Here is a 26,322-nt window from a genome sequence, read left to right on the forward strand (position 1 = left end):
TGTTGGGCTCTCCTTCCTTGGAGGTTTTGAAACAGAGGCTAGATGGTCATGTGACAGCAATGAAGATCCTGTGAATTTAGGGGGAGGTATTTGTGGGTTTCCTGCATTGTGCAGGGGATTGGACTACATGACCCTAAAGGTCCCTTCCAACTCTATGATTCTTTGATTATTTCCTATGGAAGGAAGGCATTTAAAAGGTGTGGGGTCCCATTCAATGTGATGGCCAGAACTCTCTTTGGAGTTCAATTGTGCTCCTGGCTCCACCCCCAAAGGCACCAGATATTTTTTGAGTTGGACCTGGCAACCCTAAAAACAAAACAAAACAACCCTGGGGCATTTCACAAACTGTAATGCTTAAGATAAGCATGTAAGGTGGCAAGATAAAACGTTTATTGAGATTTATTTGTTTGTTTGTTTGTTTGGAGAGCCTCGTGATGCAGAGTGGTAAAGCTGCAGTTCTGCAGTCTGAACTCTCTGCTCATGACCTGAGTCCGATCCCAGCGGAAGCTGGTTTCAGGTAGCCGGCTTGAGGTTGACACAGCCTTCCATCCTTCTGAGTTTGGTCAAATGAGTCCCCAGCTTGCTGGGGGGAAAGTGTACATGACTGGGGAAGTCAATGGCAAACCACCCCGTAAAAAGTCTGCCGTGAAAACGTTGTGAAAGCAACGTCACCTCAGAGTCAGAAACGGCTGGTGCTTGCACAGGGGACTACCTTTACCTTTTTTTTTTTAAGTTTTATCTCACCCTTTCCTGCCCATATGTGGTATCCTTTTCTTTTATACTGAAATTAAAAACAAGCAAGCAAGCAAAACCCGCAAATGAAAAGATAAGAAGAACCTATTTTAAGATATATCTGAACAAGAAATGCAGAGTTATATGTAAGCAGGGCTTTTCTTGTACAACCCCCCCCAGCAGGAACTCATTTGCATATTAGGCCACACCCCCTGACACCAAGCTTGCCAGAACTGCATTCCTGCTCAAAAAAACCCCCGCTCGTCTGGATTTAATCGGGTGTTTATCTTAAAGGGCTCCAGGATTGTGCAACGCGAATGTTTTATCATTGGATTGCCAATTGGAAAATAGTGCAGTATTGCTACAATGCTTGTCTGTTTCCATGAAGATTTTTCTCTTTATCCTGTACCTTTTGGAGGGCCTCAAAGTTATTTACAGTTAAATCATAGAGTCATAAGAGTCATTAGGGGACGTTTAGGCTATCTCCAGCCACCACCTTGGGGATGGCAACCCTAAAAATGGATGTAATGCTAGTTGTCAGTTTTATTGTTATGCTTTTTTGAGAGGGAGAGAGAGAGAGAGAGAGAGAGAGAGAGAATGAATGAATGAATTATGCCCTAACACTTGACAAATCGTTCTTGAAAACACTCAAAGAAAGAAAGTGTTGTGTTATGTAGGTGTGTGTTTCATTGCTGGTGTTTGGTGCCATTCTCTTTTTCTGGTGCCATAATTTTCTCGGAAGTTGTTTGCTAAGACCCAGTGGCCTAAAAAAAAAAAGACCCCAAAACAAAACACTTATAGTAAATTAAAATATTCAATCATGATGCTGGCATTTTTCCACCTACTATTTTACCATCATTATCCTGAGCCCGTACTAAGTCCTTTTATGAGTCAGCATTTGTGTGTGATTGATGGGGGTCCTGAGAAAGAGTCTTTGAAGTTGTATCCCTCCCTCCCTTCCTTCCTCCCTCCCTCCCTCCCTCCCCCTCCCTCCCTGCCTTCCTCCCTCTCTCCCTCCCTTCCTTCCTCCCTCCCGCCCCTCCCTTCCTCTCTCCGTCCCTTCCTCTCTTCCTCCCTCCCTCCCTTCCTCTCTCCCTCCCTTCCTCTCTTCCTCCCTCCCCCTCCCTCCCTGCCTCCCTCCCTCCCCTTCCTTCCTCCCTCCCTCCCTCCCTCTCTCCCTCCCTCTCTCCCTCCCTTCCTCCCTTCCTCCCTCCCTCCCCCTCCCTCCCTGCCTTCCTCCCTCCCTCCCTCCCTTCCTTCCTTCCTTCCTCCCTCCCCTTCCTTCCTCCCTCCCTCCCTCCCCTCCCTTCCTCTCTCCCTCCCTTCCTCTCTTCCTCCCTCCCTCCCTCCCTCCCCTTCCTTCCTCCCTCCCTTCCTCTCTCCCTCCCTCCCTGCCTCCCTCCCTCCCTTCCTTCCTTCCTTCCTTCCTCCCTCCCCTTCCTTCCTCCCTTCCTCCCCTCCTCTCTCCCTTCCTTCCTCCCTTCCTCTCCTCCCTTCTTCTCTCCATTCCTTCTCTCCCTCCCTCCCTGGCTGCAGTCTCCATAATGTCTTTATTTTTCATTGTTAAAATAGGCACACATCTCAGCAAGAGACTAACAGGACCATCAATACATGCACCAGTGCTATCCGGCAGCTCTCTGAGATCATTCGAGGTTCTTCTAGGGTAAGTGATTTTCAGCATCATTAGTGGGAAAATTCAGAGTCATTCATTCAAAATCTCAGTCAAATTCTATAATTCCTCCCCGCAACTGAGAAAGTGTGCCTGCACGTGGAAGCTCACACCCTGAATAAAACTTCGTTGGTCTTAAAGGTGCCATTGAACACTAACATTGTTTCCCCCAACTAAATTCCCTGCTATCCTAATGTGAACAATTACAAGATTCTCAATTCCATTTTTCAACTTTTATTTGTATTTCATATAACAGAATCATAGAGTTGGAAGGGACCCCTGGGTCATCTAGCCCCCACCACCACCCACAATGCAGGAAATTCAAAACTACCCCCCCCCCCTCCATCTCCATGCCTGGAAGATGCGAGGAGGACCTTCCAGGATCTCTGGCCAAATTGACCCAGAGAAAATTGCTTCCTGACCCCAGAGTGGCCCTGGGTGTGTAAAAAAGGACATACGTCTTGGATGGGGGACCACCAAAGAAGACTCTGCCTCTCACTTGCTTTGAAATCCCCTTGCTGGGTTCACTGGAAGCCGTAGATGGAAGACCACCAGGGAAGACTCTGCAGAGGAAGGCAATGGCCAACCACCTCTGCCTCTCACTTGCCCTTTGCTGAGGTCACCATAAGTCTTCGATGAGAAACCACCAAGGAATACTCTGCAGAGGAAGGCAATGGCAAACCACCTTGAATACTCTGCAGAGGAAAGCAATGGAAAAACTACCTTCTCACTTGCCTTGAAATCCCCTTACTGGGGTCACTGGAAGCCTTAGATGTAAGACCACCAGGGAAGACTCTGCAGAGGAAGGCAATGGCAAGCCACCTCTGCTTCTCACTTGCCTTGAAAACCCCTTGCTGGTGGAGTGACATAAGTTGGCTGTGAGTTGACAGCCCTTTACCCACTTAAGACAAGAAGAGAAGCCATGTTGGATAGGGCTGATGGCCCATCCACTCTAACACTCTCTGTCACACAGTGGCCAAAAAAACCCAGGTGCCATCAGGAGGTCCACCAGTGAGGCCAGAACTCCAGAAGCCCTCCCACTCTTGCCCTCCAAAAACCAAGAAGACAGAGCATCACTGCCTCAGACATAATAACGTAAGCGCAGCCATGTTGGATCAGGCCAGTGGCCCATCCAGTCCAACACTCTGCGTCACACAGTGGACAAAAAACCCAGGTGCCATCAGGTGGTCCACCAGTGTGGTCAGAACTCCAGAAGCTCTTCCACCCTTGCCCTCAAAACACCAAGAAGACAGAGCATCACTGCCTCAGACATAAGAACATAACAAGCCATGTTGGATCAGGCCAATGGCCAATCCAGTCCAACACTCTGTGTCACGCAGTGAGAAACAAAACAAAACAAGTGCCATCAGGAGGTCCACCAGTGGGGCCAGGACACTAGAAGGCCTCCCACTGTGCCCCCCAAGCACCCAAAATATAGAGCATCACTGCCCCAGACAGAGAGTTCCAATGATAAGCTGTGGACCTCTGCTCCATATGTTTATCCAATCCCCTCTTTAAGCAGTCTATGCTTGTGGCCGCCACCACCTCCTGTGGCAGTGAATTCCATGTGTTAATCACCCTTCGGATGAAGGATTTCCTTTATTTGTTCTAACCCGACTGCTCAGCAATTTCATGGAGTGCTCATGAGTGAAAGGGAGAAAAGTACTTCTTTCTCTGCCTTCTTCTATCTCAAGCATAATTTTGTAAACCTCTATCACGTCACCCCGCACTTGACACTTCTCCAAGCTAAAGAGCCCCAAGCATTTTAACCTTTCTTCATAGGGAAAGTGTTCCAATCCTTTAATCATACCCACACACATTGTCCTTTCACCTTTGAACACAAACTCTCTCTCCCCACCCCCACTCCCCGGTCATTGAGGGATTTCCCATTGGGAATGAGCTAATTCTGTGCAATATATGGAACCCGTTGAAGCACAAAGTTACACAAATGGCTGTTGGAAATGCGGCACCCAAGACTGTTCTATTAACAGAAGCGGTGCATTGTGGGATGGCTGAGTGACCCAGCGAAAAGTAAAATGAAAGATTTCTCGTGGTCTTTACGGAGACTCTGAAAATTCACTCCTCCTTATACGCCTTGAGACATCTTCTGCGACACAAATTGGGTCCAAAGGGAAGTCAAATGAAGACAAGCTTTAAAAAAAGAAAGGGAGAAGCACACCAACACAGCCATTCCTGACGCTTTGATGGCGTTGCTATCAACAGAGAGTGTGTAACAAAAGCTACATTCGGATCAAGACTCGATGGGGGAAGAACGTAACCGTTGGTTTCTCTTTTATTTCTTTTTCCTGGTTGGAAAGAGAAAGAATCAATCGGCAGTGTTTTACCCACAAGGAACTGTTATGCTTGTTCGTTGTGGCATCCCATAATAATTGCTGCAGCTCCCTCGAAATGAATTTAAGGTGTCTCTGGCTTTTCTCCTCTTGCCTTGTTTGTTTCTTGTGTCGCCAAGTTGCTTCAATGATTAAGCCTACAAATTTCGATGCAAAACTTACAGCCTTTCCCCTTTCTTGCAAACGAACAGCCATAGCGGGGATTGGTTACCGACATTCCGCATTGCTCCTGGGGTTCTCAGCACCGTGTTTCTGAAAGTTTCTCTGTCATAAAGCATCTTTCAGGGTGCAAAACACTAGCCATTTATTTAAACTGTAGCAGTCCCTTCCAATTTGTCAGGGGTGTATTCTCATGTACTTGGAGGGAAAGAGAGAGAGGGAATTGTTCCTTCTCTAAAGGGACATGCAGAAAGAAATAAAATAAAATAAAATAAAAGTAGTATGAAAGTTTATCAGACCTGGCATTCGCTGGAACTGGAAGATGAAAAGAAATCTTAGATGACTTGTCGTCATCCAGGATAAAAGTCATGGCCTGTTAACTGTCACCCCACCCATGTCTGTCAAGGGTTTACTCTTCTCCCTGTGGTGAGACATTAATTTCAATCTCCATCTAGTCCTAAAGCTCTTCGGGTGACCTTGAACCAATTAGCTTAACCTGTCTCACTGTTGTTGTTTTTTTGGGGGGGTTCCTGAACCATCTCCCCCTCCCTGGAAGGAGACCAGCCTAAGGCTTATTGCCAGGGCAAGTTTGTCTTCCTGTTTCCACCAGGCTACGTTATGTATAGTGACCTTTAGTTGTTCAGTTTACACAGTCGTGTGTAACGACTCTTTGTGACTTCATGGACCCAATCACGCCAGGCCCTCCTGTCTTCTGCCATTCTCCGAAGTCTGCTCAAATTCGTGTTAGTTACATCAGTAACGCTGTCCAGCCATCTCATCTTTTGCCGTCCCCTTCTTCTCTTTTGCCATCTTTTCCAGCATCAGGGTCTTCTCCAGTGAGTGCTCCCTTCTCATTGGGTGGCCAAAGTATTTGAGCTTCAGCTTTAGCATCTGACCTTCCAGGCCCTCCTGTCTTCCACCATCCCTCTTTTTGCTGTCCCCTTCTTCTATTGCCTTCTGTCTTTCCCAGCATGAGGATTTTCTCCAGGGAGTGCTCCCTTTTCATTTGGTGGCCAAAGTGTTTGAGCTTCAGCTTCAGCATCTGACCTTCCAGGGAACAGTCAGGGTTGATTTCCCTTAGGGCTGACTGATTGGATCTTCTTGGCAGTCCAAGGGACTCTCAAGAGTCTTCTCCAGGGAGTGCCTCCTTTTCATTTGGTGGCCAAAGCGTTTGAGCTTCAGCGTCAGCATCTTACCTTCTAGGGAACAGTCAGGGTTGATTTCCCTTAGGACTGACTGATTGGATCTTCTTGCAGGTCCCAAGGGGACTCTCAAGAGTCTTCTCCAGGGAGTGCTCCCTTCTCTTTTGGTGGCCACAGAGTTTGAGCTTCAGCTTCAGCATCTGACCTTCCAGGGAACAGTCTGGGTCGATTTCCCTTAGGACTGACTGATTTGGTCTTCTTGCAGTCCAAGGGACTATACAAAGTCACTATACAGAGGCAGAAAATGGCAAAGCATGACTGAATGTGTCTTGCCTTGAAAAACCCTATGGACAAAGTCACGCCAGGCCCTCCTGTCTTCCACCATCTTCCGAAGTCTGCTCAAATTCGTGCTAGTTACATCAGTAACGCTGTCCAGCCATCTCATCTTTTTGCCGTCCCCTTCTTTTGCCTTCTCTCTTTCCCAGCATCAGGACCATTTCCAGTGACATTTGGTGGCCAAAGTACTTGAGCTTCAGCTTCAGCATCTGACCTTCCAGGAAACAGTCAGAGTTGATATCTCTTAGGACTGACTGACTGGATCTTCTCGCAGTCCAAGAGACTCTCAAGAATCTTCTCCAGCACCACCAACCACCAGTATAGGACCCAGCCCATCCTAATTTTCTCCCCTAAAGGGCTCAACAATTTCCAGCTGCCCCAAAGCTGGCGATGATTTTTTGCCTTCTCTTAAGGTTGGACCGATAGGCACTGATGCCTGGCAAGCCACTGACACAAAGACAGGTTAACAAAAGTCTTAAAGAAAATTTTATTTAATAGGGCAGGTAAACCCCAATATAGTGCAAAAGAAAATAACAAAACTACACTAGCTATTGCCTCATCCTTGGGTTAATGGCAAAAGGTCCAACCATCAAAGTCCTTCAGGAACTCCCTTCCACCCTCCAGGATTTCCAAGACATCAAAACCTGACCCTCAGGCCACTGCTGCATCTTGGCTTAACAAACAGACAAGAACTTCCTTAGGAGAAAAAGACCCTCCTTTTCTAACCACCAAGAAGAAGAAGATGAAGAAGATATTGGATTTATATCCCCACCCTCCACTCCAAAGAGTCTCAGAGCGGCTCACAATCAACTTTACCTTCCTCCCCCACAACAGACACCCTGTGAGGTAGATGAAGATATTGGATTTATATCCCGCCCTCCACTCCGAAGAGTCTCAGAGCGGCTCACAATCTCCTTTACCTTCCTCCCCCACAACAGACACCCTGTTGAGGTAGATGAAGAGATATTGGATTTATATCCCGCCCTCTACTCCGAAGAGTCTCAGAGCGGCTCACAATCTCCTTTACCTTCCTCCCCCACAACAGACACCCTGTGAGGTAGATGAGATGAAGATATTGGATTTATATCCCGCCTTCCACTCCGAAGAATGCTCTGAGCGGGCTCACAATCTCCTTTACCTTCCTCCCCCACAACAGACACCCTGTGAGGTAGATGAAGATATTGGATTTATATCCCGCCCTCCACTCCGAAGAGTCTCAGAGCGGCTCACAATCTCCTTTACCTTCCTCCCCCACAACAGACACCCTGTGAGGTAGATGAAGATATTGGATTTATATCCCGCCCTCCACTCCGAAGAGTCTCAGAGCGGCTCACAATCTCCTTTACCTTCCTCCCCCACAACAGACACCCTGTGAGGTAGATGAAGATATTGGATTTATATCCCGCCTTCCACTCCGAAGAATCTCTGAGCGGCTCACAGATCTCCGTTTACCTTCCTCCCCCACAACAGACACCCTGTGAGGTAGATGAAGATATTGGATTTATATCCCGCCCTCCACTCCGAAGAGGTCTCAGAGCGGAGCTCACAATCTCCTTTACCTTCCTCCCCCTCAGCAACAGACACCCTGTGAGGTAGATGAAGATATTGGATTTATATCCCGCCCTCCACTCCGAAGAGTCTCAGAGCGGCTCACAATCTCCTTTACCTTCCTCCCACCCACAACAGACACCCTGTGAGGTAGATGAAGATATTGGATTTATATCCCGCCCTCCACTCCGAAGAGTCTCAGAGCGGCTCAACAATCTCCTTTTACCTTCCTCCCGCCACAACAGACACCCTGTGAGGTAGATGAAAGATATTGGATTTATATCCCGCCCTCCACTCCGAAGAGTCTCAGAGCGGCTCACAATCTCCTTTACCTTCCTCCCCCACAACAGACACCCTGTGAGGTAGATGAAGATATTGGATTTATATCCCGCCCTCCACTCCAAAGAGTCTCAGAGTGGCTCACAATCTCCTTTACCTTCCTCCCCCACAACAGACACCCTGTGAGGTAGATGAAGATATTGGATTTATATCCCGCCCTCCACTCCGAAGAGTCTCAGAGCGGCTTACAATCTCCTTTACCTTCCTCCCCCACAACAGACACCCTGTGAGGTAGATGAAGATATTGGATTTATATCCCGCCCTCCACTCCGAAGAGGTCTCAGAGCGGCTCACAATCTCCTTTACCTTCCTCCCCCACAACAGACACCCTGTGAGGTAGATGAAGATATTGGATATTATATCCCGCCCTCCACTCCAAAGAGTCTCAGAGCGGCTCACAATCTCCTTTACCTTCCTCCCCCACAACAGACACCCTGTGAGGTAGATGAAGATATTGGATTTATATCCCGCCCTCCCCTCCGAAGAGTCCCAGAGTGGCTCACAATCTCCTTTACCTTCCTCCCCCACAACAGACACCCTGTGAGGTAGATGAAGATATTGGATTTGATATCCCGCCCTCCACTCCGAAGAGTCTCAGAGCGGCTCACAATCTCCTTTACCTTCCTCCCCCACAACAGACACCCTGTGAGGGTAGATGAAGATATTGGATTTATATCCCGCCCTCCACTCCGAAGAGTCTCAGAGCGGCTCACAATCTCCTTTCCCTTCCTCCCCCACAACAGACACCCTGTGAGGTGGGTGGGGCTGGAGAGGGCTCTCACAGCAGCTGCCCTTTCAAGGACAACTCTGCGAGAGAGAGCTATGGCTGACCCAAGGCCATTCCAGCAGGTGCAAGTGGAGGACTGGGGAATCAAACCGGTTCTCCCAGATAAGAGTCTGCACACTTAACCACTACACCAAACTGGCTCTCCACCAGCCTTTCCATTTAGCATCAGGGACTAATCACCTGCAGCTGGTGGCCCCATCCTGCAGCTACAGCAGAAGGGAGATATCCTGAAAGAACTCAAGTCCATGGCCCTACAGGGAGGGGAGGGGAGTAAAATGGAGAAGAGAATGATGAGGGAAGGGTCACAGCTCTCAGATAAATAAGCTGAAAATCTAGGCCCTGTTCACGACTCGTGTTGAGTCCGTATGAAACTGACCTGGTTCTGTTCCGAATATCTTTGTTCCGGATATTATCAATCAGACTGCCATACAGCAATTTGAATCACTCCACGGTGAAACCGTCTTGTGCCGTCCGCGACGACATCACCATGCAGTTCATTTCTTCCCTCCACTATTATGCGCATTGTGCGCATATGCCCCACATGTGCATGCGTGTAGGTCAAAACATTATGTGGTGATGCGGTTATGCGCATATTGGCTAAGTAGCAAAAAAAAAAAAGAACGGTGACAGCAAACAGATGTCTGAGGCTCCTTTTGCTCCGGGACAGCCTTTAGAACATAAGAGAAGCCATGTTGGATCAGGCCAATGGCCCATCCAGTCCAATACTCTGTATCACACAGTGGCCAACACACACACACACACACACTGTGGCTAATAGCCACTGATGCGACCTCTGCTCCATATTTTTATCCAATCCCCTCTTGAAGCTGGCTATGCTTGTGGCCGCCACCACCTTCTGTGGCAGTGAATTCCACGTGTTAATCACCCTTTGGGTGAAGAAGTACTTCCTTTTATCCGTTTTAACCTGACTGCTCAGCAATTTCATCGAATGCCCACGAGTTCTTGTATTGTGAGAAAGGGAGAAAAGCGACTTCTCTCTCCACTTTCTCCATCCCATGCATTATCTTGCAAACCTCTATCATGTCACCCGGCAGTCGACGTTTCTCCAAGCTAAAGAGCCCCAAGCGTTTTAACCTTTCTTCATAGGGAAAGTGCTCCAAACCTTTAATCATTCTAGTTGCCCTTTTCTGCACTTTCTCCAATGCTAAACATCCTTCAGACATCCGAAAGTTGGTTAAACTCGCAGCAGAACTCTCCAGACGGAGAAAACTAGGAGGTGAAACCAAGAGAACTAAAAAAAACACCACAAAGGAGCAGGTAACAAAATAATCTGGTTCCGAGAAGGATTTGTGGGGGGGCTACCACGAGTTAATACCGGGAGGCAGATGTTGCTGTCTGATCACCCACTTTAAATCAGGAAGGAAACAGCAGCAATTCTGATTATACTGTGCGTCTGAACAGGGCCCGTGTGTCTTGTTAAGATGATGAAACTGCAGGAAGGAAGAGCGATAGAAGGAAAGACTCATTGGGTCCCTGATGCAGAGATAAAAGACGAAAGTACTTCTTCATCGTCATTAGCGTGTGTAGGATTCACGGCCGCCACAGGAAGTGTTGGTGGCTACAAACATGGCAGCTTCAAGAGGGAGAATGGATTAAAACGTATGGAGCAGAGATCCATCGGCGGCTATTAGCTAGTTGGGCACAGTTGGAGGGCTTCTAGTGTCCTGGTTCCACTGATAGGACCTCCTGATGGCACCTTGGGTTTTTTTGGCCATTGTGGGACACAGAGTGCTGGACTGGATGGGCCATTGGCCTGATCCAACATGGCTTCTCTTATGTGTGACACAGAGTGTTGGACTGGATGGGCCATTGGCCTGATCCAACATGGCTTCTCTTATGTTCTTATGTGACACAGAGTGTTGGACTGGGATGGGCCACTGGCCTGATCCAACATGTCTTTTCTTATGTTCTTATTGCATCTGGGGCAGTGATGTTTCTGTATTCTTGGTGCTTGGGGGGGCAACAGTGAGAAAGATTCTGGAGTTCTGGCCTCACTGGTAGACCTCCTGATGGCGCCTGGGTGCCACAGAGTGTTGGACTGGATGAGCCATTGGCCTGATCCAGCCTGGTTTCTTTGATGTTCTTTGATCAGAGCCAGTTCAGTGTAGTGGTTAAGTGCGCGGACTCTTATCTGGGAGAACCGGGTTTGATTCCCCACTCCTCCACTCGCAGCTGCTGGAATGGCCTTGGGTCAGCCATAGCTCTCGCAGGAGTTGTCCTTAAAAGGGCAGCTGCTACGAGAGCTCACTCAGCCCCACACCAGCTCACAGGGTTGTCTGTTGTGGGGGGGGAGAAGATTACAGGAGATTGTAAGCCGCTCTGAGTCCCTGATTCAGAGAGAAGGGCGAGGTATATAATCTGCAATTCTTCTTTTTTCTTATGAGACAGAGATTTCTAGAAATGAATGGATATGTAAGGATGCTAGAGATTTGCTGAGGAACTGCTGGCACTTGAGTTGCATCCTGTGCTTGACGGATATTTTCTTCTCTCCAGCAAGAACGGCTTCAGCTGGACCGGCTGAAGAACCAGCTGTCTGATGCCATTCAGCGATACGGCACAATTCAAAAGGTAAATGTAGTGTGTGTGAGGTTGCATCGTCCTTCTGAGCAGACCAAACATGACCACGTTCTTATGTGGGGGGGATTCAGAACCAGGGTTTTCGGAGTTAGGAAATACCTGAGATTTTGGGGGTGGAGCCTGATGAGGGCGGGGTTTAGGGAGGTGAGGGACTTCAGCATGGTATGAGTCCACCTTCCAAAGCGTCCATTTTCTCCAGGTGTACATGGAGATCTCAGCAGCCACCATCTGTGGCATGAGAGATCAGCCGCAGTAGCGGGAGATCTCCAGCCGTCATCTGGAATTTGTGAAACCAGAGAGCTCATGGGTATGAGCAAAGTATATAACTTAGAATCATAGACTCCTAGAGTTGGAAGGCACCTCCAGGGTCATCTAGTCCAACCCCCTGCACAATGCAGGAAACCCACAAACACCTCCCCCTAAATTCACAGGATCTTCATTGCTGTCAGATGGCCATCTAGCCTCTGTTTAAAAATCTCCAAGGAAGGAGAGCCCACCACCTCCCGAGGAGGAAGCCTGTTCCACTGAGGAACTACTCTAATGGTCAGGAAGTGTTCTTCCCAATGTTGAGCCAGAAACCCTTTTGATTTAATTTCAACCTCTTAGAACACTCCATGAGTACTTCAACTAGAATACATATATTGAAAACAAAGTTTTAAACCGCCGTATTTTTTCACATACAATGTACAGTGTTTTTTCTTCGTTTGTAGGACTTCCTGAAGTCCAATACAGGTGTGATTGCAGTCCCCCAAATGGAGAAGACTGAAGACCGCAGATTTATACCCCGCCCTTCGCTCTGAATCAGAGACTCAGAGCGGCTTCCAGTCTCCTTTATCTTCCACCCCCACAACAAGACACCCTGCGAGGTGGCTGGGGCTGAGAGAGCTCTCCCAGAAGCTGCCCTTTCAAGGACAACCTCTGCGAGAGCTCTGGCTGACCCAAAGCCATTCCAGCAGCTGCAAGCGAAGGAAGTGGGGGATCAAACCCGGTTCTCCCAGATAAGAGTCCGCACAATTAACCGCTACACACCAAACCGGTGTGGCTGCAACTGGACTGCTGCTTCCGTCCACTTTCGGAGTGGATCCTTTCTAAAGCAGCTCACCAAGGGATACACTTTCGATTCGGCACTGCTCTGTCTGTCTCCAAAGGATCAAGCACGGCTCTGCACTTCGCTTTGTCCTTTCAAGAGAAGCCAAGGAAAGCAGCAGTCTATTTGCAGCCCGCACCAGTTTGGGAAGTGCAATCACACTGCACTGGACTTCAGGAAGTCCTACAAAGAGAAAAAAAAGCATTGTATATCGTAAAACAGACTGTGAAATAATTCTAAATTAATATGTGAAAAATACTGCGGTTTTAAAACTTCATGAGCATCATCTGGATATTCATACTTAGGGATAAATTATATCGATCTGGATACTTAGGGGAGGGACGGTGGCTCAGTGGTAGAGCATCTGCTTGGTAAGCAGAAGGTCCCCGGTTCAGTCCCAGGCATCGGGCAACTAAAAAGGGTCCAGGCAAATAAACATGAAAAAACCTCAGCTTGAGACCCTGGAGAGCCACTGCCAGTCTGAGTAGACAATTCTGACTTAGGAAGGGATGGTGGCTCAGTGGTAGAGCATCTGCTTGGCAAGCAGAAGGTCCCGGGTTCAATCCCCAGCATCTCCAACTAAAAAGGGTCCAGGCAAGTAGGTGTGAAAGACCTCAGCTTGAGACCCTGGAGAGCCACTGCCAGTCTGAGTAGACAATTCTGACTTAGGATGGGAATGGTGGCTACAGTGGTAGAGCATCTGCTTGGTAAGCAGAAGGTCCCAGGTTCAATCCCTGGCATCTCCAACTAAAAAGGGTTCAGGCAAGTAGGCGTGAAAAACCTTGAGACCCTGGAGAGCCGCTGCCAGTCTGAGTAGACAAGACTGACTTTGATGGACTGAGGGTCTGATGCAGTAGAAGGCAGCTTCATAAGTGTTAGGGTGGGACGGTGGCTCAGTGGTAGAGCATCTGCTTGGGGAAGCAGAAGGTCCCAGGTTCAATCCCTGGCATCTCCAACTCAAAAGGATCCAGACAAATAGGCGTGAAAAAACCTCAGCTTGAGACCCTGGAGAGCCGCTGCCAGTCTGAGTAGACAATACTGACTTTGATGGACCGAGGGTCTGATTCAGTAGAAGGCAGCTTCATGTGTTCTCTCCGTTGAGAGATCTGGGCCTAGAGCTTTTCTTTAGGCATGTGCCCATCCGGCTAAGAAGAACACGGAGGGTTTTGAGTGAGCTGGGTCCATGACTGCTGTTTTCTAAACCTCCAGAAAGTGAGAAAAAGATTGGACTAGAGGGGTCCAGTTCTATGAGCGCCAAAAGAAGGGAGGGAAGATGGCTCAGTGGTAGAGTATCTGTTTGGTAAGCAGAAGGTCCCAGGTTCGATCCCTGGCATCTCCAACTCAAAAGGATCCAGGCAAATAGGTGTGAAAAACCTCAGCTTGAGACCTTGGAGAGCTGCTTGCCAGTCTGAGTAGACAAGACTGCCTTTGATGGACCAAGGGTCTGATTCAGTAAAAGGCAGCTTCGTGTTGTTTATGTGGAATTTGGCAACCTAGTTAAGCCGGAGCCATTACTTTGACATAGTCCTGGTTCATTTCCCTTGAATATGGTTGATTCATGCAACTGAATGCATCATCTAGTCAAGGACAACAAATGCCTAGTCAAGCATTAACTGCAGCGTACAGTGATTTGAAATGCGCCTTATGCACCATGGTTAACCGTATATTTAACCATGGTTCCTCAGTTCATTGGCACTGAACAAACCGTGGTTAGGACAGTTTCCTTGTTCTCCAGTCTCTCTGCTTGCACTGGTAACGAGTAGCCCATAGACAAAAAAGCCATGGTTTTTACTGTACCCTTTGGAGTCTTCACCAGGGTTATCCTTAATTATTAAATAAAACAGGAGGTCAGTGGTAGTCTTAAAGATTAACAAAACCCAGGCGCATGCTTTTGTCACAGACGTGTCGAATCACACATGAAGTTGTCTTTCTCTGAAGCAGACCCTTGGTCCATTAGGATCAGTATTAGCCTACACCAGCGGTGTCGAACTCATTTGTTATGAGGGCCGGATTTGACATAAATGAGACCTTGTTGGGCTGGGCCACGTGTAATACCAGGTTGCAGAGATGTATCAAGGACACGGAGGCCGCTAACGGAACGGGCACTTTGGGCCGACCCAGAGGTGCCCGGAAAAAACCATCCACATGGTAACATCTGATCCCGTACTCACCCCGTCCTCTGGGCCAATCCACCCGCCTCAAAAAGGCAACCGCGTCCAAAGTTACTCCAGAAGTTATACTTCTTAATAACTGGTCTGGCATACAATTGACAACCCCTAAAAAATCTCTAATCGTCAAAAACTTTTAACGAGCCGCAAAAACGACTATCGCACAATCTTGGAAAAACCCAAACAATTTGTCACTTGATTCCTGGTTCCTCAAGATTTCGGGAACGTATCGCTTTGGACAAAATCCAGGGCAGCCCTGGATCAAAAAGATCCCTACCAAGCGGTATATACCAATTATATAGCAATGTGGCTCCTAATTCTGGAAAAACTAGGCAGTGATCCGTTCTATATTAATTCTTTCACAAAGAAATAAGGTGCATAAAGACCTCCTATTGCTATATATTCTACTTTTGGGATTTCTTTAGGTGTACCAGGATTGTATAATAACTCTATAGTCGTGTTTATACCCTCCCCATTTCCCCATTGTAGTTGATATTTAGTTATTTAAGTAATTATATATTTGTAGACTGAATTGGTTCATATTTCTGCACTGGCTTTCATATAATACTGATAGGTACTGTATTGAACATCTGAAGCTGCCTTATACTGAATCAGACTCTCGGTCCATCCAAATCAGTTTTGTCTACTCAGACTGGCAGCGGCTCTCCAGGGTCTCAAGCTGAGGTTTTTCACACCTATTTGCCTGGACCCTTTTTAGTTGGAGATGCCGGGGATTGAACCTGGGACCTTCTGCTTACCCAGCAGATGCTCTACCACTGAGCCACCGCTCCCTCCCCTAAAGTCAGTCTTGTCTACTCAGACTGGCAGTGCTTCTCCAGGGTCTCAAGGGGAGGTTTTTCACACCTACTTACCCGGACCCTTTTTAGTTGGAGATGCTGGGGATTGAACCTGGGACCTTCTGCTTACCCAGCAGATGCTCTACCACTGAGCCACCGTCCCACCCCTAACACTTAAGAAGCTGCCTTCTACTGCATCAGGCCCTCAAAGTCAGTCTTGTCTACTCAGAACTGTCAGCGGCTCTCCAGGGTCTCCAGCTGAGGTTTTTCATGCCTACTTGCCTGAACCCTTTTTAGTTGGAGATACCGGGGATTGAACCTGGGACCTTCTGCTTACCGAGCAGATGCTCTACCACTGAGCCACCGTCCCTCCCCTAAAGGTTTTGAGAGATCCATTGTTCATGTGAACATATGAAGCTGCCTTATACTGAATCAGACTTTCGGTCCATCAAAGTCAGTGTTGTCTGCTCAGACTGGCAGTGGCTCTCCAGGGTCTCAAGCTAAGGTTTTTCATACCTACTTTCCTGGACCCCTTTTAGTTGGAGATGCCGGGGATCTGAACCTGGAACCTTCTGCTTACCGAGCAGATGCTCTACCACTGAGCCACCGTCCCTCCCCGATATTGCTATCCTTCACCTTGTTATTTTGTTAGCTATATACTTACCTGTCGTATATAAAGTGTATTACAATCCAAGAAAGTTGTTTAAAATGTAAAAAAAAAAAAGTCACTTTTTGCTGGGGCGCCTCCGAGGCAGCTCCTGGCTGTCCGGAAGGCTGGGAAGCAGCTGAAGAGCTGCAAACTGAGGAACATGTGAGTGTTCCAGCTCCCTTTGGCACCCATGGCCTGCCCCTTTTCCAAACACAAAGATATTAAAATAACTTAAAACACAATCTGAGTTCGATCCCAGCGGAAGCTGACTCAGGTAGCCGGCTCCAGGTCGACTCAGCCTTCCATCCTTCCGAGGTTGGTGAAATGAGTACCCAGCTTGCTGGGGGTTGCAGTGGAAGTGTAGATGACTGGGGAAGGCAATGGCAAACCACCCTGTAAAAAGTCTGCTGTGAAAAACGTTGTGAAAAGCAACGTCACCCCAGGGTCGGAAACGACTGGTGCTTGCACAGGGGATTATGTTCGAAGAGCCCCATGGCCTAGAGTGTTAAAGCTGCAGTACTATAGTCTAAGCTCTGCTCACGACCTGAGTTTGATCCCAGCGGAAGCTGGGTTCAAGTAGCTGGCTGAAGGTTGACTCAGCCTTCTATCCTTCCGAGGTTGGTGAAATGAGTACCCCAGCTTGCTGGGCGTTGTGGTGGTGGGGGGGGAGTGAGAGAGGACTGGGGGAAGGCAATGGCAAAACCACCCCGTAAAAAGTCTGCCGTGAAAACGTTGTGAAAGCAACGTCACCCCGGAGTCGGAAACGACTGGTGCTTACCTTTACCTTTAAAACATGCTTAAAACATTAGCAGTCATGGCCCTTAATGAGCCCGTTGTGGGAAAAGGAGAGGACTATAAATCCACAAAATAAAAATAAAAATAAAACATATTTAATAGTGCTTTCACCATGTATTGAAGCCATGGCTCTGGAGAGGTCCCCCTCTCCACAAAATAAAAATAAAATAAAACATATTTAATAGTGCTTTCACCATGTATTGAAGCCATGGCTCTGGAGAGGTCCCCCTCTCTGGCATTGCTGTTTCTCCCGTTCGTTCCGCATTTTGTCGGAAGTGCTGTGTGTGACTTGCCATCGATGCAATTTATTTTTAATAAATTACAATGTGCCCAAATTATCCATTGCATTTTTTTTCCCCTGAATGGCCCGGTTGCGTCAGGGATCTGCTTTTGAGTGGCAAATTGCTACTTTCCCCCAGTTGCGGCTGTCACTTTTTGAAGGCATGGTTTCAGTTTTGATAACCCCGTCGTCCTTGAAGCTGACGTGACTTTTGATTTCTCCGAGGCCTACCCTTTGCGGCGCAACTTCAGAGCAGCCTTTCTTCTGTTCCCCAAACCATAGGGTTAGCTTATCTTTCCCCTTCTTTCTCTGACAAAACAATCATAAATAAACAAAGTTTTAATGCATTCTTCTTGTATTCCGACCACTAATGCTATGTACCTTTTTCTGTTGACAGAAAATTGCAGAGGCATCCAAAGCTTTACTTCCTAAGGGGCAAAGACCTAGGAAAACCGTAAGTATGGGGTTTAAACTTCACTCCGTTTTTTTTTTTGGGGGGGGGGGTAGCATAAACCATTTACCAATGTGTCACTCTCTGTTTTTCACCTTGATTCTAGTGAACGGCGGCACACATCACATAGCACCAAAGTTTCTTTGAACTGTGGGTAGTTTGCGAAACCAGGATTTGGTCCGCAGAGCGTCACTCAAATCCTGGCTTGCCTTAATTGATGCTGTTTCTGTTGTCCAGCTGTCTCTACAAGTAGGGGACGCAGGACAGCAAGCACTGGGGGAAACAAGATTCCTATGTTCTTACCTCACATCACAGCATAGTTAAGACCAGGGGTGGAATTCTGGCAGGACCTCCTTTGCATATTAGGTCACACCTCCTTGATGTAGCCAATCCACCAAGCTTACAAGACTCCTTTTTGTAAGCTCCAGGAGGATTGGCTACATCAGAGGGGTGTGGCCTAATAGGCAAAGGAGCTCTTGCTAGAATTCCACCCGTGGTTAAGACTAACTGTGGTTACCGCAAGATAGGTAGCTGTGTTAGTCTGCGGTGGTAGAAAAAAAGCAAGAGTTCAGAGCACAGCGATCAAGCGCAAAAAATCTTCTTGAAATCCCTGGGCCAAAAGAAACTAAATTAAAAGCTACCAGAGAACAGGCCTTCTCTACAAAGGCCCCCCAATGGTAGAACCAATTGCCGGAAGAGGTGCGGGCCCTACGGGATCTTAACCAGTTCCATAGGGCCTGCAAAACTGCCCTCTTCCAGCTAGCTTTTTTAAGACAGAACTCCTGATAAAATCAGTAATACCGAGCCGTCTTATACGCTATTCGACTGTATTTTAATGTCTTACTGTTTTATTGTTTTATTTTTAAATTATTAACTGTATTATTTATTGTCTATTTGTATCATGGTTTTCACCATGTCCTGTTAGCCGCCCTGAGCCTGCCTCGGCGGGGAGGGCGGGGTATAAATAAAAGTTTATTATTATTATTTATTATCTTGAAGACTGGCAACGTTTGTGGCGGGAGAGGAGCCGCCTTGAGTCAATGCTCACCTTTTTTCAGATCGATCAAGCTGGGCAGAGCAGAAAAGAGCAAGACTTCGGTAGCACCCGAAAGACTAACAAAAATTGTGGCAGAGGAGAGCCTGTCTGGCATAGTGGTTGAGTGCGAGGACTCTTTTATCTGGGAGAACTGGGTTTGATTCCCCACTCCTCCACTTGCAGCTGCTGGAATGGCCTCGGGTCAGCCAGAGCTCTCTTATCTGGGAGAACCGGGTTGGATTCCCCACTCCTCCACTTGCAGCTGCTGGAATGGCCTCGGGTCAGCCAGAGCTCTCTTATCTGGGAGAACCGGGTTTGATTCCCCACTCCTCCACTTGCAGCTGCTGGAATGGCCTCGGGTCAGCCAGAGCTCTCTTATCTGGGAGAACCGGGTTTGATTCCCCACTCCTCCACTTGCACCTGCTGGAATGGCCTTGGGTCAGCCAGAGCTCTCTTATCTGGGAGAACCGGGTTTGATTCCCCACTCCTCCACTTGCACCTGCTGGACTGGCATTGGGTCAGCCAGAGCTCTCTTCTCTGGGAGAACCAGGTTGGATTCCCCACTGCTCCACTTGCACCTGCTGGAATGGCCTTAGGTCAGCCAGAGCTCTCTTCTCTGGGAGAACCGGGTTTGATTCCCCACTCCTCCACTTGCAGCTGCTGGAATGGCCTCGGGTCAGCCAGAGCTCTCTTATCTGGGAGAACCGGGTTTGATTCCCCACTCCTCCACTTGCACCTGCTGGAATGGCCTTGGGTCAGCCAGAGCTCTCTTATCTGGGAGAACCGGGTTTGATTCCCCACTCCTCCACTTGCACCTGCTGGAATGGCCTTGGGTCAGCCAGAGCTCTCTTATCTGGGAGAACCCGGTTTGATTCCCCACTCCTCCACTTGCACCTGCTGGAATGGCCTTGGGTCAGCCATAGCTCTCTTATCTGGGAGAACCCGGTTTGATTCCCCACTCCTCCACTTGCACCTGCTGGAATGGCCTTGGGTCAGCCATAGCTCTCTTATCTGGGAGAACCCGGTTTGATTCCCCACTCCTCCACTTGCACCTGCTGGAATGGCCTTGGGTCAGCCAGAGCTCTCTTATCTGGGAGAACCCGGTTTGATTCCCCACTCCTCCACTTGCACCTGCTGGAATGGCCTTGGGTCAGCCAGAGCTCTCTTATCTGGGAGAACCCGGTTTGATTCCCCACTCCTCCACTTGCACCTGCTGGAATGGCCTCGGGTCAGCCAGAGCTATCTCAGAGGTTGTCCTTGAAAGGGCAGCTGCTGTGAGAGCCATCTCAGCCCCACCCACCTCACAGGATGTCTTTTGTGGAGGGGGAGGTAAAGGAGATTGTGAGCCGCTCTGAGACTCTGAGATTTGGAGTGGAAGGCGGGATATAAATCCAATATAATTTTCTTCTTCTTTCTTCTTCTTTCTTCGAGTCGCTGCTCACTTCTTCAGATAGATAAAGAAGGGTAGCCATGTTAGTCTGTCTGTATCAGTAGAAGAAAGCAAGAGACAAGTAGCACCCAGAGGGTGATTAACAGGTGGAATTCACTACCACAGGAGGTGGCGGCGGCTACAAGAATAGCCAGCTTCAAGAGGGGAATGGATAAGCATATGGAGCTGAGGTCCATCAGTGGCTATTAGCCACAGTGTAGTGTTGAACTCTCTGTCAGGGGCAAGTGATGCTTTGTATTCTTGGTGCTTGGGGGGGCACAGTGGGAGGGCTTCTAGTGTCCTGGTCTCAATGGTGGACCTCCTGATGGCACCTGGGGGTTTTGGCCACTGTGTGACACAGAGTGTTGGACTGGATGGGCCATTGCCCTGATCCAAGATGGCTTCTCTTAGGTTCTTATGTGTGACACAGAGTGTTGGACTAGATGGGCCACTGGCCTGATCCAAGATGGCTTCTCTTATGTTCTTATGTGTGACACAGAATGTTAGACTGGATGGGCCACTGGCCTGATCCAAGATGGGTTCTCTTATGTTCTTATGTGTGACACAGAATGTTAGACTGGATGGGCCATTGGCCTGATCCAAGATGGCTTCTTTTATGTTCTTATGTGTGACACAGAATGTTAGACTGGATGGGCCACTGACCTGATCCAACATGGCTTCTCTTATGTTATTATGTGTGACACAGAGTGTTGGACTGGAGGGGCTACTGGCCTGATCCAAGATAGCTTCTCTTATGTTCTTATGTGTGACACAGAGTGTTGGACTGGAGGGGCCACTGGCCTGATCCAACATGGCTTCTCTTATGTTCTTATGTGTGACACAGAATGTTGGACTGGAGCGGCCACTGGTCTGATCCAAGATGGCTTCTCTTATGTTCTTATGTGTGACACAGAGTGTTGGACTGGAGGGGCCACTGGCCTGATCCAAGATGGCTTCTCTTATGTTCTTATGTGTGACACAGAGTGTTTGACTGGAGGGGCCACTGGCCTGATCCAACATGGCTTCTCTTATGTTCTTATGTGTGACACAGAGTGTTGGACTGGAGGGGCCATTGGCCTGATCCAACAGGGCTTCTCTTATGTTCTTATGTGTGACACAGAGTGTTGGACTGGAGGGGCCATTGGCCTGATCCAACATGGCTCCTCTTATGTTCTTATGTATGACACAGAATGTTAGACTGGAGGGGCCACTGGCCTGATCCAACATGGCTTCTCTTATGTTCTTGTGATCACATTGAAGACTAGCAACATTTGAGGCAGGGGTGAGCTTTTGTGAGTTACTGCTCACTTCTTCAGAGTCAGTTAGTAAACCCACGCCAAGCCGTTCTTTTATATTCTGGCTTGCTGGATCCTAATATACCACAGTCAGTGAAGAGGCTTCGTACACTAACCATGGCTAATTTAATTTAGCCATGGCTTTGCATAGTATCTGAACTTAGCCAAAGTTTTGCAGGGCACAAAAGGCATGCCTGTGTGTGTGTGTGTGTTCTGGGGACAATTTCTAACAGGGAGGAATTGGGCAGCATTCCGAAGAAAGCCGAGAAAATAGAATCAATCAGGTTTTTTCTTTTTTGTAGCAAGAGCTCCTTTGCATATTAGGCCACACACCTCGATGTAGCCAATCCTTCTGGAGCTTACAGTAGGCCCTGTACTGAGAGCCTTGTAAGCTCTTGGAGGATTGGCTACATCAGGGGTGTGTGGCCTAATAGCAAAGGAGCTCTTGCTAGAATTCCCAGCTCTTGGACGATTGGCTATATCAGGGTGTGTGGCCTAATATGCAAATAAGCTCTTGCTAGAATTCCAAGCTCTTGGAGGATTGGCTACATCAGGGGGGCGTGGCCTAATATGCAAAGGAGCTCTTGCTAGAATTCCAAGCTCTTGGAGGATTGGCTACATCAGGGTTGTGTGGCCTAATATGCAAAGGAGCTCCTGCTAGAATTCCAAGCTCTTGGAGGATTGGCTACATCAGGGAGTGTGGCCTAATACGCAAAGGAGCTCCTGCTACAATAAAAGCCCTGGAATCAGTAATCTAAACTGTATCAATTATATTTATATACATAAACACACACACAAGCACGTATACCCATAATCTTACCTCATTCTTTCTGAAGGACCGGCGTGCTTGAAGTGCGTATTCAAATTCAAAAGCGCATCCATTTGCCAATGGTTTAAGCCGGGCACAGTTGTGGTCTTACCGGCACGTCTGTTTGCATCTGTTATCCCTTCTTTGATTTCCCATTTTATTCCGCCTCTCCTCATTCCCTTGTAAAGGAAAATAAAACAAGGAAATTGGAGGCATAAAGTCTGAGCTGGTGTTAATGCAGCCTTTCAGTTTTGTGTTTTTATTTTCTCTCCTGCACAACGGTCAGGAAACGCAGAAAGTACGGCTCCCTCAGCCGCAGTAATGGGAGCGCGCCGCGCATCTGAGGAGAAATTAAAGTTAACACCCGATAGAACAATACAAGAATCCGCATATATTCAGATGTGGCAGGCGGAACGGGGCTCCTCGGAGATGGAAAGTCTGTGATTGTAGATGGTGGCAGCCATATAAGATAATGTTTTTATATATATATATATATATATATATATATATATATATATATATATACATTTTTGTTTTGTTCCGTTCTGTTTGTGAAGCTAGGGCCCTCTCCAGATCCTAAACCGAAAACCTCGGTGCCCGTTAGCAGCATCGAAAAGCAAAGCAAAGCAAAGCAAATTTTATTTTTATATCCCGCCCTCCCCCGCCAGAAGGCGGGCTCAGGGCGGCTCACAGACATGACAAGCATGATTTGGTTAAAAGAGATGTGAGCATTGTGGGTTCACATTTCCCGCAAATGATTGGTCAGCCTTGGAATGCAACTGGATTATAGCATGCACAAGTGTGATATGCGACCACAGGATTTGAGTATCATCTCCTTACGAGTTTGGTGTCATCTACTCAGGGCTCCCCGCCCCTTCCCCTTTCTTTCTTTTTGAGCAGGGACGCACAGGGACGCAGTTCCAGCTGGCTTGGTGTCAGGGGTGTGGCCTAATATGCAAATAAGCCCCTGCTGGACTTTTTTCCTACCAAAAAAGTCCTGTGTGAAACAATGGTGATATCAGAGGCTGTGGCCAAATATGTAAATGAGTTCCTGTTGGCTTCCCGACCCCGTGTGAAGCGGTGGTGATATCAGGGGTGTGACCTGATATGCAAATGAGTTCCTGTTGGGCTTGCTCTATAAAAAAGAAAGCCTTGCGTCTAATCATTTCTGATTTATGGCAACCGTATGAATTCGTTACCTCCACCATGTCCTTTCATAGAGCTGAAAGGGGCCATCTAGTTCGGGGGGAGTGGGGTGGGGTGGGCAAACTGTGGCTAGGCAGCCAGATGTGGCTCATATTGATTGTGTGGCTCCAATCCTCCAAGAGCTTACAGGGCTCTAAATGCAGGGCCTACTGTGAGCTCCAGGAGGATTGGCTACATCAGGGGGGCGTGGCCTAATATGCAAAGGAGCTCCTGCTAGAATTCCAAGCTCTTGGAGGATTGGCTACATCAGGGGGGCGTGGCCTAATATGCAAAGGAGCTCCTGCTAGAATTCCAAGCTCTTGGAGGATTGGCTACATCAGGGGGCATGGCCTAATATGCAAAGGAGCTCCTGCTAGAATTCCAAGCTCTTGGAGGATTGGCTACATCAGGGGGGCGTGGCCTAATATGCAAAGGAGCTCCTGCTACAAAAAAAGTATTGTTTTTTTTAAAAAACGTAATAATAGTTGAAACTCGTGCTCTTGTCTCAGATATGCGTCCAAAAGCACAGTTTCCCCTCCCATCAATTCCATATGCCTACTTGAGCCTTCTGTTTTAAGGGTCAGCGAGTTGTTTCCTTAGAAACACGAGGAGACTAATAAACCCATGTTTGAATAAAATATGTGTTCCCTTTTTTGCAAGCAATTGGTAAATTGATATAAACAATATCATCATCATCTCTTCTTCTTCTTCTTCTTCTTCTTCTTCTTCTTCTTCTTCTTCTTCTTCTTCTTCTTCTTCTTCTTCTTCTTCTTCTTCTTCTTCACTTTATTAGCTTCCATGGCCAAAGATCTTAAGCTCAACCAGGATATATCAGTTATCAAAACATATATGGGTATATAACATTACTCACAATAGTCACAGAATTTAAAAAAAATAGTCAAAATAATCAAATCTAAAAATGAACACAACATTAAAGCAGGAATTTCTAATAAAACCTATTGTTCGCCTACAATCATCATGTGAGTCAAATATATACCAGGTTCTATTGCAATCAGATCAATCCAGATTTTTGCCGTTCTGCAGACAAAATTATCATTAAAATTTTTGAAACAAAATAGGTGGTTTCAGGATTGACATCTGCCAATAAGTAAGGGGCCAACCAAAGTTCAGTTGGTAATTGGTGTTCGGTAAGAATGGGAGTTAGTTATCCAAATAGATGTAGGAATCGGCCACTGATGACAAAATAATAGAAGATGGCCAAGCGTTTCTATGGCTCCAGACCCACAATCACATAAGCATTCCTAGAACGGGACTTTAGAAAAACGGCCTGTTTTTTCTTTCCTTTCTTTTTTAGTGTGTAGAATTGTCCTTTGAGCAGAGATCGGTTTCTCCCCAGTAGTATTAATCAGCAAGCCATCCATTCCAAGGCTGTTGACATCAGGTTTCAGGAATTGATCAATCTTTTCTTTAAGAGGAGGAGGAGATCAGGTTTATGCCCCTCCCTTCACTCAGAGTCTCAGAGCGGCTCACAATCTCCTTTCCCTTCTCCTCCCCACAACAGACACCCTGTGAGGTAGGTGGAGCTGAGAGAGCTCGGGACAGAAACTGCTCTTGAGAGGAACAGCTCTGCGAGAACTTGGACTCAAGGTCCCGTCAGCAGGTGCATGTGGAGGAGTGGGGAATCGCACTTGGTTCTCCCAGATAAGAGTCCGCACATTTAACCACTACACCAAACTGAGATGTTACAGGCTTAGGGGAGTATAATGTCTTTGGCCCAGCCTAGCCTGTTCTTGGAAGCTAAGCAGTATCAGTTCTGGTTAGTATTTGGATGGGAGACCACAAGGAAGTCCAGGGTCAGTATGCAGAGGCAGGCAATGGCAAACCACCTCAGTTGGTTTCTTGCATTATAAATCCTGCAGGGCAGTGATGCTCTGTATTCTTGGTGCTTGGGGGGGCACAGTGGGAGGGCTTCTAGTGTCCTGGCCCCGCTGGTGGACCTCCTGATGGCATTTGGGGTTTTTTGGCCACTGTGTGACCCAGAGTGTTGGACTGGATGGGCCATTGGCCTGATCCAACAGGGCTTCTCTTATGTGACCCAGAGTGTTGGACTGGATGGGCCATTGGCCTGATCCAACAGGGCTTCTCTTATGTGACCCAGAGTGTTGGACTGGATGGGCCATTGGCCTGATCCAACATGGCTTCTCTTATGTTCTTATGTGACACAGAGTGTTGGACTGGAGGGGCCATTGGCCTAATCCAACATGGCTTCTCTTATGTTCTTATTTGACACAGAGTGTTGGACTGGAGGGGCCATTGGCCTGATCCATCATGGCTTCTCTTATGTTCTTACGTTCTGTCTGGGGCAGTGATGCTCTGTATTCTTGGTGCTTGAGGGGGGCACAGTGGGAGAGCTTCTTGTGTCCTGGCCCCACTGGTGGACCTCCTGATGGCATTTGGGGTTCTTTGGCCACTATGTGACCAAGAGTGTTGAACTAGATGGGTCATTGGTCTGATCCAACATGGCTTCTCTTATGTTCTTAGGATTGCTAGAATTCAGCTGCGACTTGATAGAACCCACAGGGATGCGGATTCAAATCATTTCATGCCTTTCTCTTTTCCCTTGAGAGAAATTAATTCCGCTCACCTTTATTTTCACACCGGTTTCTATTCCCTCGCAACAGATGGGGGTTTTTTTTTGTAAAAATGAACATATTTTTTTT

The 26,322-nt window shown here is 47.7% G+C and overlaps 1 protein-coding gene across 1 annotated transcript in view; it reads left to right on the forward strand.

Moving 5' to 3' along the window:
- The window catches only part of TSNARE1 (t-SNARE domain containing 1), a 570,576-nt gene that overhangs the window by 125,261 nt on the left and 418,993 nt on the right, over nucleotides 1–26,322 (forward strand). Inside the window, exons 3-5 of the mRNA XM_060243065.1 lie at nucleotides 2,305–2,395; nucleotides 11,578–11,652; nucleotides 17,835–17,891. Coding sequence (XP_060099048.1) covers nucleotides 2,305–2,395; nucleotides 11,578–11,652; nucleotides 17,835–17,891 — 223 coding nt within the window. The remainder of the gene's footprint in view (nucleotides 1–2,304; nucleotides 2,396–11,577; nucleotides 11,653–17,834; nucleotides 17,892–26,322) is intronic.

This window comes from Heteronotia binoei, chromosome 7 (genome assembly GCF_032191835.1).
Source record: "Heteronotia binoei isolate CCM8104 ecotype False Entrance Well chromosome 7, APGP_CSIRO_Hbin_v1, whole genome shotgun sequence".
In the NCBI taxonomy this organism is placed as follows: Eukaryota; Metazoa; Chordata; class Lepidosauria; order Squamata; family Gekkonidae; genus Heteronotia; species Heteronotia binoei.